An 18,470-nucleotide genomic window follows, 5' to 3' on the forward strand; every position below is an offset into this window, starting at 1 on the left:
TTACCTCTTTTACAATACAAATCAGTTGGCTTTGCTCTTTTACTCTCCCACTCCAATAAGAACTCTTAGGCTTGGCTCCACATCCACCTGATTCTTACAATGCCTCCAACAGGGACTTAACCATATTTATCTGGCTTATGTGAAGGAGGCTTGGTCTCCAGTAATTATTAAAATAACAATAAAATGTTTTACATACAGCCAAGGAAGATCAGCTACTGCTGTCAGTTTTGCCACTAGTGATGTAGTCAGAGGAGCTAGCTGACACTTCCAGAGCAATAGAGGGCCCCTTCCCTCTCTTGTCAGGATAATATGACTTGGAAAGATCGTCTAGAAAGCAAAAGGAAGAGTCAGATAAAGGACGGCTTTCTAAGCAGAAAAGAAAATTGAGGAGAGATGCCTTTACCTTGACGTGACTAAGGAATAACAAGGAAATAAACACACAAGCAAGCAGATTTGGTATTATGCTTTCAAAAATCTTTTTTTTTTTTTAAGATTTATTTATTTGTGCATACAGAACTGGGGTACAGGCCAGAGGCTCAGGGGCGGTGAGAGGCTTCACCAGAGACAGAGTGGGGAACAGAACAGGCAGATCGACGAAGTACACTGCTGAGGGGAGCAGCGGGCGGGTCAGGAGAGGTCTGCCTCGCCATGTGGACTCCTCCGGGGCAGGCGGGGATAGAACTCATGCGGAAGCGGCTTTAGATTCTCAGTGCTGTGCTTCAACCCGCTGCGCCACCAGGGAGGGCCCTCAAAAATCTTTTAATCACGCTTGGCCTAAGACCAGTTACATGAATCTGTCCTAGCCTAGCTCACTTCCAACAAGACAAAAGCAATGTCAACTCCCATAAGTACTCACTGGCATCTCCCCTCAGAAAGTTCAATACAATGTAGGAAGGGAATTGAAGTACCAGAAGTGTGAGCGAGCGCCCTGAGTTGACCCCGCAGCTGCAAAGACAAGGGGCGAGGCCCCCGCACCGCGCCTGCGGGGACAGAACTTCCGGGGCGGCGCGCGCGGCCGGGGGGCGGGGCCTGGCGTCAAGCACCGCCTACGTCGGGCTGCGCGACAATGGGCGGGCCACCGAACGCGTCTGCGGCGGCCGCGAGCCTTGGGGGGGGCGGAGCCGCCGCCGCTGCCGCCGCCGCAGCCGGGGTCGGGATTTGAAAGATTAAAAACTAGAGGTAGAAAGGGCGGCGGCGTTGAATGTGTCGCGGGAGCACCGGGGGCCACGGCTCGGCGCGGGCCGGACAGCCGGCGGTGTCTCCTCACCATGAATTACCCCGGCCGCGGTTCCCCGCGGAGCCCGGAGCATAACGGCCGGGGCGGCAGCGCCGCCTGGGAGCTGGGCTCAGACGCGGAGCCAGCGTTCGGCGGCGGCGTCTGCTGCTTCGAGCACCTGCCGGGCGGGGACCCTGGCGACGACCAGGTGCCCCTGGCTCTGCTGCGGGGTGAGCCGGGACTGCACTTGGCGACGGGCGCCGAGGACCGCAACCACCACCTGGCGCTGGACCCCTGCCTCAGTGACGAGAACTATGACTTCAGCTCGGCCGAGTCGGGCTCCTCGTTGCGCTACTACAGCGAGGGCGAGAGCGGTGGCGGCGGCGGCGGCAGCACCTCGTCACTACACCCGGCGCAGCAGCCGCCGCTGGTCCCGTCAAACTCCGGAGGCGGCGGGGCTGCGGGAGGGGGTTCCGGGGAGAGGAAGCGCACTCGGTCGGGGGGCTCGGCCGCCCGGCACCGCTACGAGGTGGTGACGGAGCTGGGCCCGGAGGAGGTGCGTTGGTTCTACAAAGAGGACAAGAAGACCTGGAAGCCCTTCATCGGCTACGACTCTCTCCGCATCGAGCTTGCCTTCCGGACCCTGCTGCAGGCCACGGGCGGCCAGCCCCAGGCCGAGGACTCGGACGGGGTCCCAGCCTCCGGCCCGGCCTCGCCAGTGGAGGACGACGATGAGGACGGCGTCTGCGGCTTCTGCCCGCGCAGTGCGGGGCAGGAGCCCGAGATGGAGGAGCTGGTGAACATCGAGCGGGTGTGTGTGCGGGGCGGCCTCTACGAGGTGGATGTGACCCAAGGAGAGTGCTACCCGGTGTACTGGAACCGTGAGTAGCCTGCGGGGGCTGGGGCGGCACTGGGACGGGCAGCCTCGGCGGGGGGCCGACTCGCGACGAGTGGGTCGGGGGCTTGACCCGCGGGGAGAGGGAGGCGCGTCTGGCCTGGCGTTTGGCCGGAGCTGGGTGGAGAGATGGTGCCGGCAGAGCCGGCAGGTAATGGGTAGCAAGAGCAAAAGGCAGAGCCCAAGCTGCCTGAGGTCAAAGGAAGATACTGTCCGCGTAGCGCCGCCTGCCTAGGCTGAGCCTAGTGCTGCTGCCATCCCTTGGTGGTAGTCCAGGAAGGTTTAATGTCGTGACCCCTTCGAAGCCTTGCCTACCGGGGACTGATTCTGCCTCATTTACCCTGAACTGCCTGATTTAAATAGCTTGTCCTTTGGAGTGGGAACGTTTGAGAGGATCTGTGTGAGGATCAACAGTTCAGTATGGACTCAGGGAAAGAAAATCCCTGGCGGGAAAGGAAAGGGCTAGGTGGTTCCCACAGGATTGCGGGAAAGGTGGAAAGCCGGCGTGAGCCTGCCTGGCAAGGGGGTCCGCTCACTGTGAATACTCTTTTGTCTAAGTCCTTGTGTACGCTTTTTAAATTTTGCTTCATAACCTTGAAAAATCCCAAGGCCTCTGCCTTGTTTCTGCATCTGTAAAATAGGGGTGGTTGTATTTACCTCAGAGGGCTGTTGTGGAGATTGCATGAGGTAAACATGTTAGGATGGGTCCTTATTCACTTAGCAACATAATTGGTTTTATAATTAAATTTGATTAACAGGAGATGATCAGAAATACCTGCGATTGAATGTAACAAATGTTACATATGTAATTTGTAATGGATAATCTTAAGTAACAGAAGCTATGGACTATCAATAACTTGTAATAACATAACATCATTTTAATTTTTATGGGCCCAGTGCCCTAACTCAGATATCCTCCTTTACTGTCATTAATTTTGTCTTCCATACATCTTCCATATATCCAAGACAACATTCTGCCTTGTATTAATTGTATGTTGTTGATGACTTAGTTTCCTTTCTGGATGTTTAGCATTTTATGGACATAGTCCATTGCCTTTATCATTGTACTTTCAGAGGGCCTAGTGCAGTAGATAAAATTAATGATAGATAATCAAAATCAATAGGTATTAGATTATATCAGCTACTCGATGTTAAAACATTCATATATTAAGCATGAGTCACTAAGATAGCAATACAACATTTATCAAATACCCAAATAAATAACCAGGAAATTTAATCTCTTACCACATTTTAAATGACTGAAGACATTTGTTACCATTTCAGTAAAGCCAGATTCTTGTGAAATTTGTCACATCATTCAATTTGATTGTTAGCTTTCTAAGGATAAGTTATGTTTATATTCACTAATTCATTCAGCGCTTTAATTTTTACTATTTGCATATGTGTATAGTACAGTACTCTTGTGAAGAGTAAAATGGAAAGGTGGGAGGGGAATGATAATCTTTACCCTTCAGGAACTTACCATTTAGTCTTTTTTAAAAGTGACCTAGACATCACTGTGAAGCTTTTTTCTTTGCGATAGAAACACTAAGACTTAGTGGTGCCAGAAAGTTGGACCAGATGTGGGGGCATCCCCCCAGAGGGACTGGAAACCAAGAGACATATCTGAAATGTAGATCAGCTGAAGTATGTTCACTAGGAATACTGACTTACTTTAGCTTATGATAAAATTGTTAATGCTTACATAATGCTTTAACTTTCCAAAGTACTTTTTTTCACATTCATTATTTCTTAGTGATAGTAAATTAATGTTAACATTTTATATATTTTGTGTGTATGTATATATACATTTATATATAAAGAAATTAATAAACTTGTTCAAGGTCACTCAGAAAATAGTAAAGCAGTGAAATATAATGCAGTGTCCAAAAAGAATCTGACCCACCCAAGGATTAGGGTGTCAAGAAAGCTTCCCAAGTAATGCAAGTCCTAAAGGGTGAGTAGAAGAAACAGAGGTAGAGGGTGCAGAGGTGGAACAGAGATGTTCCAGCTAGATGTGGGAGCATGCAGGACACAGAAGCATGAAAATGTATGGCATTTTGAGGAATTTAGTACTGCAACAGCAGAGGCCAAGCCACAGATTAGGTTTGGGGTTTGACCATTGTAAAGACCAAAACATGTTTGATCAGGGAAGGAAGAGTTTGTTAAAGGAGCACCTATCTGTTAGTGGCACGTTTGGAAGAGTAGCTAGAGAAAGAACAAGGTTGTATGTACATTTCTAAGAAATTTAGACTTTATCCTGTGAGTAATGGCAGCCAAACAGTTGAAGGTTCTCTATTACTTAGGTGATTGGTGATAATACAAAGGTTGAATGTAAAGTTGGAGAATATATAATTAGAACGTTAGTGTCAAATATAGTGAGAAACAGTAAGGGACTACCAAAATTAAGCTAAAAGGACACATAGACTTAGTCTTCTCACATCTTCTTTCCTAAAGCAGGCAGCTTATAGATAAATTATAAAAAAATATTTTTAGCTAGCAACATCTATTGTGACTGTTTTCACATTTTCTAAATAGTTTTAGACAAGACACATGCCTGTGGGTGTCCCATGCCTTCATTGGAGTTACGATGAAAACACAATAGTGCTTTTCATCTATAATGAACCACTTTTCACAAAATCCCATGTAACTGCCCCTGTTGGCTTTTCAGATCTCTGAATTATATAAGTTTATATGCCTCAAAAAGGTGCAGTCCCAATATGATCTCTCCACCCTTTCTTCAAATGGAAAGACTCATGATACTGTATAGCTTTTGACTTTCCTCCTACTTTACTTTACTTTTTTAACATTTCTGGAAACTTTCTGAGTAACAGTAATGAAAAGAAGAAAAGTCCAATAATTTTCTACATGAACCAGTGGCCATTTAGACTGTTGTGACCTAACTGAGCCTATTGCATGTGGGCATCAGACCAACAAGTTAGTTGTGCCTAGTGTAAAAGAAAGGTGTTAGTTTATAGTTACTCTTCTTTTTGAACTCTTATGGCAGATACAATTTGAACCAGTATGGGTTACATGAAGTAAGGGAATAGAATTTGCTTTCTATGACCAGAAAGCCAGTATTACTACATATAAAAAATGAAATTTTTTTATTGTCTGTTATCTTTCTAACTGCATGTGGACATTTTAGATAAAAACTGATCATTGCTGAGTAATGACTAAGTGAGTTCCCTTTCTCCCAGTGTTCTATCTACACTGCTTGTAGCCACCTTGTAGGCTTGTTTTGAGGGGTTTTATATGCTTAGAACAGTGGTTTGAACAAAGTACTGTATGTTTATTATGTCTGTATATCCTACAGTACCTTTCTTGTAGAAGTTCATGTAAAAGTTAATAAGGCTGGCCAGTGCAAAAATGTTGAGTATCCAGCACTTTTGTTATTCACATATACCTCATAAGGGTGAAAGAATGTTTGTAAAGAATAATGAGAAAATTGCCAGGTATTTAGTAATAGTGATGGCAAGGTATATGTATATTATACAAATATTTGATGAGTTTAGTATATTCTCATAACAATTCTGTGATTTATGTAGCATGCACTAGGGGAGTATATAATTTCCATTCATTGACTAAATTAATAAAGTTATATAATTGACCAAGTAGCTATATCTGAATGTATAGTTCTAGGCATAGTCACCAACTATAAGCTACAGTTTTCTTCCTTTCTCACCCCACTGTCTCCATCTCTGGTCTACTTAAAAGACTTACTTGCATTATAATTCTAAACCATTTTCCATTTTAAACACTTGAGAAATTAACCAGTCTTTATGATATGTTAAAGAGAAAATATTCCCAGTAAATGAAGTAGGAAAACACATGGCTTTTCCTCAAGTAACCAAATTATGTGTTTATTAATTTGGCACAGCTGTAACCCTCTCTGGTTTTCAGTCAAGGATTAGTAACCATACCAATTAATAATCCTTTATGAAACACAGTACATCATGGAAAAGCAAGGATAAGACTGTTTCTGCCTCCAGTAAAGCAGATCTTCTCATTTGTCGAATATAAATAACCAAAGAGAACAAACCAGCAAAACAACAAGAATAATTCTTAGACTCTATGACTAATATACAGGTTACAGGAGGAAGGATTAGGGAGGGAAGATGACAGGATTGTGGCACTGGAGCTCTGGTGGAGGGTAAGTGAGGCACCTTCACATGTGGAGGTGTGAAGTTGTCCTCCCCAAATTATATGGTTATGTAAACTATTTTCAAATCGATGAAACTTAGAAAAGAAACAATAATACAGACTTATAGGGCCAGGAACTGACATTTCCTGAACCTGAAAACGTGTTGAAGACTTTTTATCGCTTACTCTTTTTACTATATTATCTCCCACTATCCCAGACTGGAAAGCAGTCTTGGACTGCATTGGAACCTTGACTGCTCAGGTTTGCAGAATTCTTGGAGAAGTCTTGAGAACCCCATTCTGGATCAAACCTGCTTTAGTCTGTATTTTTCAGAAACCTATGGAAACAGCACAAGTGATTAGTGAGTGATCTGTGGAAAGCAGGACTTGGTATTCTTGATCAAGGTATTATAAGGACTTTTCCTTTACACTGTACTAACAACTTAAAAAATGATCTGATATTGATCTATTTTGTGTATAGCTCAAATATAATAATGCATGTTGTACAAGTGTTTTTATTTCTCCGTCATCTAATAGCCTCTCTCTTCTTTCCTCCTGTGAAATCTGTCTCTTCTCTCTTCCAAATTTTATTTCCCACATCTTTCATCTCTATGTCATGCCCTACCTTTTCTGTTTTGCTGAAATATTTCATGTCTGGACCTAGGATTGGTCCTTTCTTGAAGAAAGCTAGAAAAAGGTAAACCGCTGAGAATTATGGACACTGGGTGAGGAGAGTAATGAAATAGAAAGGGTATAAGAAAATGGGGAATATGTTCACAGGAAGCCAAAGATAAAGATTTCTGACAGAAGAAGTTGGAAGTTAGGAAAGTCTAGAATCCCAGATTGTTGGGGAATCTGATCTAAGACCTCCATGACTATAATGGAATTTAAACTGTCTTATCAACAAAATTTGAGCACTGATAATGATATAGATACAGATAGTCGCCTTTTTTGCCACAATACATTCTTGAACATTCATTTAAAAAATAGATCAAGAAAAAGCATAATTTTTCAGTCATTTTAATATATATATGTGTGTGTTGTGTGTAAGCTAAGATTCTAAGCCTACTTGATAAAGGGTAATTGTTCCCACTAAACATGTTGTATCTTTAACAAATGAGTGGATTAATGTTAAGCAAAACACAATACAGTTACTTTTTATATTCCTGGATTAAGGGACAAATAAAACTCAAGATGGTGAAAAGTAGGACTTGCCTGTGCCAGAGAACTAAAGAAAAAGAACTGGAGAAATATTGATATATAAAATATATAAAATTATTTTATTTTGTGCGATTTCATAATTTTATAAGATTTTTGTTCAATAAATTATACTCATTTATATTCTAATATTTAAGGGAAAGGCCAGCCTTTGGTAATTCTGTTGTTGAAATAGTGCCTTTTGGGGCAGCATGGATAGAAATTGAGGTGGTTATGCTAAGTGAAATAAGTCAGAAAGTAAAGGACAGGCATCAGATGGCTCCACTTACCTGTGAATTATAAATAACAAAAATATAAACTGGCAAAGTACAGCATACTCTGAAAAACATATTGGTTACCAGAGAGAACTCAGGTAAAGAAGGAGGAACTATGGGAGAGAAAGAGGGTGAATGACATATGTTCACGTAGGGAGGAATAAAAATGTAAACCCAGAGTTACATGAATATGTAAATGAATGACAAATTTAATTTGCTAAAAAGCATATTATCGCATTGTTATTGGTGCTTCTGTATCCCAACACCTTAGATACCTAGAAAGCTTAGAGAAGTCTAAGTTCCTTCTGAATGGATAGTTTTCCGAACAATTGACAGTTAAGCTTTATTTGCTAGAATATAATTATTCACACATGAATGTAAATCTAATATCAATAATTTTCCCATTAACCTCTTCTCAGTGAAGCAGCATACTCATTAATGTAGGGTAGTCCTTGAGATGTAAGAGAGGGGACAAATAACTAGATAAACTGTGCTAAAACATAAGATTTCTAAGTTATGTGCTATGAAATGTACTCATTAACTTTTGATGATACAGAATTAACTTGAGTCTTGATGTAGACATAGGTAAATAAAGTTTCACCCTTGTATTTTACTACTTACCATATGATCAACTTTCAGTTAGTATTGTCTTTTTTGAATGCACTGTTTTCTTCCCATTTTATAGAATTGCTTCTAGGTAGGCCAACAGTGTCTATGTCCTCTTGATTTATCCTCCTGAATTGTCAATAAGACTTGCAGTTTAATGTTTGGTATATCTTTAAACATTAAATACTCCCAAGCTTATTTATTCTTTGAACAACAAAATCTTTGCTGTACACCAAAAGACAGTCATTGGAAAAAAGAGTCTACTCCAAAGAGATTGTTGAGGATTATTCAAACTGAGGAAAGTACAGTATGGCTGCTCAAGTTTTTTAGTCACACTCACTATTCCTGCTGGTTGTCCACTACTGAAATAAACCCTTATTATATGACTTTCACTAAATGAAACTTGTATAGATGTCTGTAAAGTTTATGAACAATGCTTGCCTTTGCTTGACAGTTTCATTGTGCATCCAGCCACCACTAATTTAATATTAACACTACTACCTGTGATTTGTTCTTTGTCTTTCACACAAAAAAGTTCTAAAAATATTTCAGAATATGTAAAATATTGCAGTTTGTTCTTTAATGTTTACTATATTTAACCTGTTATTTTATGTAAACAACATGATTGCATTATTTTAAGTAGAACAGATGAATGTACTTATGCCTCATGTATGGTAAATGTCCCTTATTCTGGATTGAATTACTTAGAATTCAGACTGCCGGACAGGATTCTGACCTTTATGAACAAATTTGAAGTATTTGGATTAAGGTTGTACATAACTTGCTTTTGTTTTCAAATCCTTGCTTTATACAACCACAACTCTCCCACCTTCATTTCAATTCTTACTGGTTTTCCTAGAGAGACAGCACTGTGTAGTGTTTATGAATGTAAATGACCACAGAAGGCTGACTGTTCTAACCCTCAGCTCTGACTTGTGCTGCTTATGTAACTTTGAACAAACTAAATTAATTCTGCTTCAGTTTCTTCTGTAAAATGTATATAAGTTTACATATCAAAATAGCTATGATAAATGCATTAAAATATTTAACAATCTTGAAACATTCCATGATGAAAGTGAATTTGATAAAACAATTAGTTATTTTCCCACTTCCCTGCTGCTTCTACCCTTTCAAATTTACAACCCACTGACATTCTTGGCTTTCAACTTGTCCCATTTTTATTTGTCATCTCTTTCTTGAGATAGCAATTCTTGGCCTGCTGTCTTGATAATTACCTCTCAATTAGGCACAGCCCTCAAACCCCTATAACTGTTGCTTTCTCTTTTGAAAAACTGACTGATGTTTGTCTAATCTTTCAGGCCCCAAAAAGAGCTTCCTGGCTTGGGTCCCAGAGGAGTACACCAGTCATTCTTTCACAAATCTGCTGCCTATAGGAAAGGAGGAATTTTTGCCCATAAAAACATTCTGAATTCTTGAGCATCTACTTTTTTTTTTGGTATGCAGATCCTATCACCCGATGTAGGAGGTACTGACTCTACCCCAGAAGCTCATTTAGGACATCTCTGCCAGCTACCAGGATTTTTGATACAATAGAGAACTTTACAGCTTTCTGAAAGACTGCTCAGTCTCTATTGAGGCAGAGCCAGTAGTGTTCTTGGTTTTCTGCCATATTGGCAAGAAAGAACTAGCCCATGATTCCTCTTGTAGTGGAGACCTCAGCATGAAAACTTTGAGTGATTCCTTTTAATTGACCTGTACTTGAACAGCAGTTATAGGGATGGCAGCTAGATTCCGCAACTTAGTACAAGATCTACTTTCAAATATGAATCTACTCTGAGTCCAGCATTTTTGAAGCAGCCATCTCTTTTCCAGCATTGGCAGTAAAAGTACTCTTTTCTGAGTAGGCTCAGAAAAGATCTTTGTTTTCAGATTCCTTTAGTTTGAATCTTTGAATTACCATAGCTGTATGACTTTGGATAACTTATAATCCATGACCTAGTTTCTTCTTTATAAATGGGGCTAATAACTCCTGCTTCACAGGGTTGTTAGGAAGATTCCATTGAAATAACTTTTTATGGAACACTTAGCACCTGATTCAATAAAAACTAGCTATTGTATTTAAGACTAGTTGGCATATTTGCTCTTGAACTAGAAACCTAGCATCTGGAAATTAAAAAGTACGTGGTTGACCTTGTTTTATTTGTGAATAAAGAAGAGTGAAGCTATAGCTCTATCAAAATTTCTTCAAATTTAGTTGTGATATATATATATATATATATATATATAAAACAGATATTTGCTATTTATATTTAACATATTAATGCTGAATTTGAGTTAAATTTTACCATCTTGCTAGTTGTTTTCATTTGTGCCATTATTTGTTGTAATTCTATTTCATAACCATCTTTAGTTTTTAGGGTTACCATTTTTGTATGTATGCTAGTGGATGGTTTCTGAGATTTGGAGGTTCAGATTACATATATGTTGCCCCCAGTTCCTGATGCTCTGTTCTGTTTTCTACTTTGTCTCTTTTGTGTGTGTATTTCAGTTTAGGAATTTCTAAAAAACTTAAGAATTCAATGATTCTGCCTCAGCCTTGTTGAGTTTATTCACTAATGAATCCATTAGATATTCTTTTATCTCTTTCCATGTTCTTAACATGCCAGTTTTTTAATTCTTGTTTCCATCCCTGTGAATTATCCATCTAATTATTCATGGTGCCACTGTTACCACGAGATTTTACCATATTAATCATAGGTCTTTAAATTTTTCTAATAATTCCAACATCTAGAACATCTCTCATCTAGTTCTGTGGACAGTTTTTAATCTATTGATGGTATGTTGTTTTTTATTGGTTGTATTTTTCAGTTTTTTTAAAAAGCTGACTTAATATTAAGGGCAATAGAGTTTTGCACCTAGGAATTAGAGGTATCTTTGTTTGGCCTTTACTGTCAGAGATTGATTATTTTTTTAAAGATTGTTTTATTTATGCATGCATGCAAGATCTAGGGTGTAATCCAGAGGTATGGAGTATGAGAGGATTCAGAGACAGAGTAGGTGGAGAGCTGAACAGGCAGATGTATTGAAATACACTGCAGAGAGAGCAGTGGAATAGGCAGAAGAGGTCTGCTGTGCCCAAAGTGTGTTAGCTGCCTGGCCGGGGATCAAACTCATGTTGTAGTGATTACTGATAGCTTGATAGTGCTGAGACTTAACCCCTTGTACTACCAGGGAGGCCCCTTACTCACATTATTTTTGACTCTTGAGTGGGACCTCCGTCATATTTCTGTTCTTACTGCAGGACAGATTCCTGCCCCTACATCAAGGTTAATTTCTCTTTTGCCTTTTCCCATATGCTAGGGGTCTTTATCTGTGCCCTAAAAGCATCAGCATTTGCTGTCCTCCTACTTGAAATTTAAGACTTTTATTCCATAGGTGAGATAGAAAGGATCCAGGCAAAGCTTCACAGTTTTCCCACAGCTGCCATGGTCCTCTTTTCCAGGTCTGCTTCAGGAGGAATACTTCAGGTCTCTTATTCTTATCCTGGCCCTCCTTATGAGTTCCTGGCAAAATCTTTGAAGAAGAACGTACAAAGGGATGTAGTTTCTTCTTGTATCTGAGTCCCCAGGGATTCTGCACAACCCACTGTAGCCCATATTTGATCTTTAACAATTTGTTAAAATTTATGATTGAGAGCTCTCTCTGGTGGCGAAACGGGTTAAAGCACTACAATATGAAGCTCTCTGAAGCCACTACAGCATGAGATCAATCCCGCCCGGATCCCCAGCCTGCGAGCTGACTCATATGGTGTGGCAGACCTCTCCTGCCCGCCCGCTGCTCCCCTCAGCAATGTACTTCGTCCATCTGCCTGTTCTGCTCCCCACTCTACACTGTCTCTGGTGAATCCTCTCTGGCCTGTTCCCCAGTTCTGTAAGTATAAATAAATAAATCTTTTTTAAAAAATTATGATTGAAATCTTTTTTGCTGACTTGTATAACATCTGATGCTTACCTCCAGTAATTGCTCACATTTTATTACTCCCAGCTTTTTGATATTGTTTCAGTTGCCCTTTAACCTCAAGTCTCCAAGAATTCAGGAAAAGACAATTTAATTTTCCAAATTTAGTATGTATCTGTTTTTTTTAAAGGAGAAAAACAACATCGTTTTAGCTTTTAACAGTCTTTTAAAAGCGTTAACAATTTTTTAGTGGTTGCTATAGGATTTTCAGTGTACTTCTTTCATTTGAAGTCTAACTTAAAAATTATTTCATGTAGAGTGACAGGGCTTTATTGATGTACTTTCCTTTATCCCTTGATATCCAGTTTGATGTTGTTTTGCATCTTCTTACATATGTTTTAACCCCCTCAAAATGATTGTTTAAACAACATTTAAGAGAGTTCTTTAAATGAGGAATCTCATGTTTACCAACTGTTCATTATTTTGGTTGTTCCTTACCCTATATATAGACTCAAATTTTCTTTTAATATGGAAATTTTCATCAAGTTTTTCTGCTTAAACAACTTCAATGTTTTTCATACTACAGATAAGCTGGTGAAAAATTCTCTTACCTTTTGTCTAAAAGTCTTTATTTCTCCCTCATTTTTTTTTTAAAGATTTATTTATTTGTGCATACTTAGGTATAGGCCAGAGGTGCAGGGATAGTGAGAGGCTTCACCAGAGACAGAGTGGGGAGCAGAACAGGCAGATGGACGAAGTACATTGCTGAGGGGAGCAGCGGGCATGCCGGTCAGGAGAGGTCTGCCAAGCCATGTGGTTCACCTCCGGGGCAGGTGAAGTAAGTGACTTTAGCTTCTTAATGCTATGCTTTGACCTGCTGTGCCACCAGGGATGGCCCTCTCCCTCATTTTTTAAAGAACCCTAGATTGATTTTTTTTCCTTCAGAGCTTTGAAGTCGTCTTACTGTTCTTTCACTTGCATAGATTCTGATGAAAAGTTTGCTGATACTTTTATCTGCTAGACATCTTTTTCTCTCTCAATCTAATTCCCTCTCTTTTACTGATGGTTTTATATAATGTGAATTGATATATGTATGTTGATTTGTTTTCCCTCATGTATCTTCTGCATGGGTTTGTAGAAATTCTAGAAACTATGGATTTAAGTGTTAACCAAATTTGGAGAATGATTGGTTATTGTTTCTCTGAATTTTTTCTTCATGTCATACTTCCCCCTTTTTGGAGAGTCCTACATAAGTGTTTGATATTTGTTTCACATTTCTGCATTTTCATTTCAGTTTTTTTTTCCTGTTTAATTTTGAATGGTTTCTATTGTTAGTTTCTTGTTGTTCTGTTTTATGTTTGCTGTACTTTTCATTTCTGATGTTGTATTTTCCATTTCTAGGAGTTTAGATAACTGTTTTCTCCCTAGTCGTGTTTGAATTCCCCTTTACCTTCTTAAATCTATAGAGTATAATTATTTTAACACTTGATATATTACCTTCTGTGTTGTTTATGGATCTTTTACTTTTGATTTTTCTGTTGGTTACGCATTAGATTACCATGCTTCTTTGAATATCTAGGGTTTTTTGGATGTCAGACATTGTCAGTTTTCTATTTTATAGTGAATTTTTGAAAGTTCCCTTTTTTCCTTTCCCATTTCTCTTGTTTTATAAAAGATTGTTTTCTCTTTTGAATTTGACAGTTTTGAGATTAAATTCTGAGATGAATATACTTCATTTATAGCTAGTTAACTGGCCTGAAGAGAAACTATTTTGACAGTCTGGCATCTTTGTGCTTCTCTTTTGTAATAAAAATTGTTTTCTTTCAATGCTTTTTTTTTTTTTTTACCTCTGCAAGCACATTTATTTTATTCTATAAGTACTCATCGACTGTCTAATCAGCAAAAAGAGTGATGACCTAATCTACATCAAGTTTATTAAAAATTTTTCCAGATAAATTTATTCTTGATTTGTATCTAAGGAAGCTTTTGAGTTTGGAGCTTTTGGGTTTTTGTTGTTGTTGTTTGTTTTTACATTTTAAAAGGCCAGTTTTATTAGAAAAGAGGAGCACCTACATAGCCAGAGGTTGGCAGGAGAGCAGCAGCTACTGCTACTGCTACTACTGCTTTGCTGGGAAGGTTGTCAGAGGTAATGGCATGTTTCAAGATCTGGCATTCTGAGGGAAAAGGTTCTGTTTGGCAGGTGCATTGGGAAACAAGGTATAGAAACTTGTTAGGTAGAGAGGGAATAGGTTAGGAATGGCTGTTCATACTGAAAAATTATCCAAGGAAATCTTAGGAGCTATAATGGAAAAACCTTGATTATATGTGGTAGATTATCAATCTGCAGTAATAGAAGATAATGGAAAGCTGGAAATGTGAGGTCATAACCAGCGTGACAAATTAGGGAATTTTTGTGGTGCTGCAAGTGAGAGACAGTGATGATCTAGAGCAATGCTGAGTGATTATTGGAGGTATAGAGGACATAGAATGTACATTATCACTGCACTAGCTGTAAGAAGAAGGATAATCTAGTTATCTCTAATGTGTTTAATTTAGGTAGACTGTGGAGGAAGAATAGGTATCCTACCACATCCATCTTTGGGTTAGAGGGAAGTTAAATAAGAATTTGTTTTGTCATATAACATCTAAGGTACTTGTTGTAAACCAGATAGAAGTATCCAGTGTGCAATTGGATATTTATGTCTGGAGTGCAGAAGAAAACAGTGCTACAATTAAAGGTACAAAGATCCCTTTCATGTAAGTCAATGGTCAGTCTCTATAAAGAAGTATAGAAATGCTCTGTTGTTACAATGAAAATATTTGAAAAAGACTTTTCTATCACCAACATGGCAGCAAAGACACTAGTATTAAATTCTCAGATAAAAACAACTGATAGGAAGAAATAACCATGAGTTCCTGGCAGGACCCAGACATGTTGGACAAAGCTGGTGATCCAACAGAAGCAGAGGGAAAGTAAGAGCGACAGGGAAAGGAAGGGAAGAGGCTCATCAATCTGGAATCCTTCTCTCCTCCCCCACGTACAAAACTTACCCACTTCACCCAGGAAAATAAAAGGAAAAAAAAAATTGGAGGCTACAGGAGACTCCTGAGGTATCTGAAGGTGATAGAGAGGTAGCGGAGCCTGGGAAGACTATGCTACCCAGCCCTGTGGTTTTCCACAGTGGACTAGACTAAAACAGCAATGACTAGCTCATTGGGAACCATCAGAAATCTGAGAAGCAGTTTTCTCCCAAACCACACGCCTAGAGGAAACTGACAGTTCAACAGAGAAGTGCATCCCCCCCAATCTGGAAGCACTTTCCAGTGGACTGGGCTTCAGTACATGTCTGTAGGTGTAGAGCTCCACATGAGACTATTGACTAACACAGACTAAGGTCTTACATAGTAGGACCAAAAAAGCAGGGGTTTCTGGAGAAAATCACAGCTCAAAACAACATCTACCAGATGTTTGAAAATTGTCAGACATGACCTAAGTGGGTACTACAAGAACCGCCCCCTCCTCCCACTTCCAAGTTTGGTAGCCCCCAATGCCCTGGGAAGAGAATCAGAAAGTACTACCTGTCTAGAGCTGGGATTCAGCTGTAGACAACGGGGGGGGGGGGGGGGATACAAAACCCCCACCTACTCTACTCACCAGCCACAGCAGCTCAGACACATCTATACCTCAACAAGAGAAATCAGAAGTCTTGTCCACCAGCACCAGAGGTAATGGAACACTACAAACAGAGCAAAACTGAAGGCAAACAATAGAAAGAAAGAAAGATACAAATGCTCAAAATGGCCCTTCAAGGATCAGTACACCACAAAAAGAAAGTCAGTCTCCAGAACCCAATAATATGAACATAGAAAATATCTATTTCTGGCAGAAAAAGAATTCAGGATTGCTATAATGAAAACACTTGAAGAATTAAGAGAAAACATAGAAAGGGAAAATTTTTTTTATAAGCAGTAAACGGAGGAATGAGAATGAATCCCTAAAGGTGAATTGAAGGAAGTGGAAGATATCCAAAGATTAGTAGAATTCCAAGAGTTCTCGGAAAAGCTATGAAAATAGAATAGAAGAAATGGAAGAACAAATCAATACTGTCAAAAATACAGACATAAAAAGAAACAAAATGAAAAGGAAACAAATACAAAGGGAAAAGAATAAAACAGATTGAGAACTAATTGATACCATGAGGAAAGAACATAGAAGAGTCATAGGAATACCAGAAGGTGAGAAGAGAGACTAAGGAAATAAGAAACTAATCAAGAACGTAATCAAAAAGAACTTCCCAAACTTGAAGATGGAAATGAAAATGGATGGATATGCAGGAAGCCAGAAGAAATCAGTTTGCCACAGTGAAAGGGAAACTATATCAAGATACACAATAGTAAAGTTTCCAATTGTCCAAGACATGGAAAAGATAATGAAAATGATAAGGGCAAGGAAACATAAACTGTAAGGAAAACCAATCAAGCTGGTATCAGACTTCTGAAGAAACACTGTAGGCAAGAAGAGAACAGAGTGACATATTTTAAAAACTCCAAAAAATGTCAACCAAGAAAACCTTGCCCACCAAAACCCCTTCTTTTATGAAGAAAAAATAAGGGTCTCTCAGACAAACAATCTCCAGAAACTCATTACTACTAAACACCCACTCTGAAAAATACTACAAGAAGCCCTAAAGCCAAAACCAACAGAGGAATGAATAGGAAGAACAGAATAAGGGAAGGAATAGGATCACAAAAAAGAAAACAAAATGGCAAATAGGATGCCACTGTATCAATATTAACTCTAAATGTAAATGGACTAAACTCATCAATAAAGGACACAGAGTAGCAGGCTGGATTAAAAAAGAAGAAAAAGAAGAAAACACAGACCCCAACCTTCTGCTGTCTACAGGAAACACATGTAACTACAAAAGATAAGCATAGATTGAAAGTAAAAGCCTGGAAAATAATCCTACAAACAACAAAAAAAAGGCCGAAACACAGCTATACTTTTATCAGGTAAAACAGATTTCAAAATAAAAAAAGTAAAAGGAGATATAAACTGTCACTACAATATGATTGAGAACATACATCAGGATGTTATAACACTCAACATATGCTTCCCAAATGAAAGGAGCACCAAAATATAACAGACAATTATCATCAGCTCTGAAAACAGACATTAGAGAAAATACATACAGTAGGAGACTTCAACACTCCATTCTCACCAATGGACAGATCAATGAGACAACACGAAAATGATATAAATACTAATGAACACTGATGCAAAAATAGTCAACAAAATCTTAGCCAACAGAATCCAGCAGTGCATCAAAAAAATAATACACCATGACCAAGTGGAGTTTATTCCAGGGACACAAGGCTGACCCAACATGCAGAAATCAATTTATGTAATCCAACATATCAACAAAAAGAAAAATGAAAAACATATGATCATATCAAAGATATTAAGAAACCATTCAACAAAGTTGAACATCCATTTATGATGAAGGCCCTTGAAATCCTTAGTTTAGAAGGAACATACCTTAACATAATAAAAGCCAAATACAACAAACCCACAACCAGTATTATCCTCAATGGTGAAAAGCTGAAAGACTTTCCCTTAAGATCTGGAACAAGGCAAGGATGTCTATTCTCACCACTGCCTTTCAATATAGTACTGGAAGTCCTAGCCAGAGCAATGAGACAAGACATATGAGGAATGCAATAGAGAAACAAGAAGTAAAACTATCACTATCTGCAGATGATATGATAATATGGAGAGAAAATCCTAAAAACTCCACAGATAAACAAATCATAATTATAGACCAGTTTAGTAAATTATCAGGATACAAAATCAACACACATATCAGGAGCCTTCCTATATAAACAATCTATCTGAAGAAAGAAATTAAGAAAACCATCCCTTTTATAATTGAAACCAAAAAATCAAATACTTGGGAATAAACCTAACAAAAGAAAAGACCTATACAAAGAAAACTATAAGACATTGTTAAAAGAAATAGAAATGGAAAGTCATCCCTTGGTCATGGACTAGAAGAATTAACACTATCAAAATGGTCATTTACCATTTTACTATAAATTGCTACCAAAAGCAATTTACAATGATTCAATGCCATGCTAATAAAAATTTCAATGACATTCTTCAAGGAAATAGAACAGTCCTCTCCCTGGTGGCACAGTGGATTAGGATGCAGCACCACAA

General features: G+C 39.0%; 1 protein-coding gene across 1 annotated transcript in view; it reads left to right on the top strand.

Moving 5' to 3' along the window:
* Positions 1–1,128: 1,128 nt before the first annotated feature.
* DDHD1 (DDHD domain containing 1) overlaps positions 1,129–18,470 on the top strand; it is a 71,188-nt gene continuing 53,846 nt past the window's right edge. The window contains exon 1 of the mRNA XM_004682094.2: positions 1,129–2,097. Within this exon, the coding sequence (XP_004682151.1) occupies positions 1,269–2,097 (829 nt within the window). The 5' untranslated portion in view covers positions 1,129–1,268. The remainder of the gene's footprint in view (positions 2,098–18,470) is intronic.

The sequence above is a fragment of the Condylura cristata genome, unplaced genomic scaffold, assembly GCF_000260355.1.
Source record: "Condylura cristata isolate star-nosed mole 26May11 unplaced genomic scaffold, ConCri1.0 scaffold00013, whole genome shotgun sequence".
Taxonomy (NCBI): Eukaryota; Metazoa; Chordata; class Mammalia; order Eulipotyphla; family Talpidae; genus Condylura; species Condylura cristata.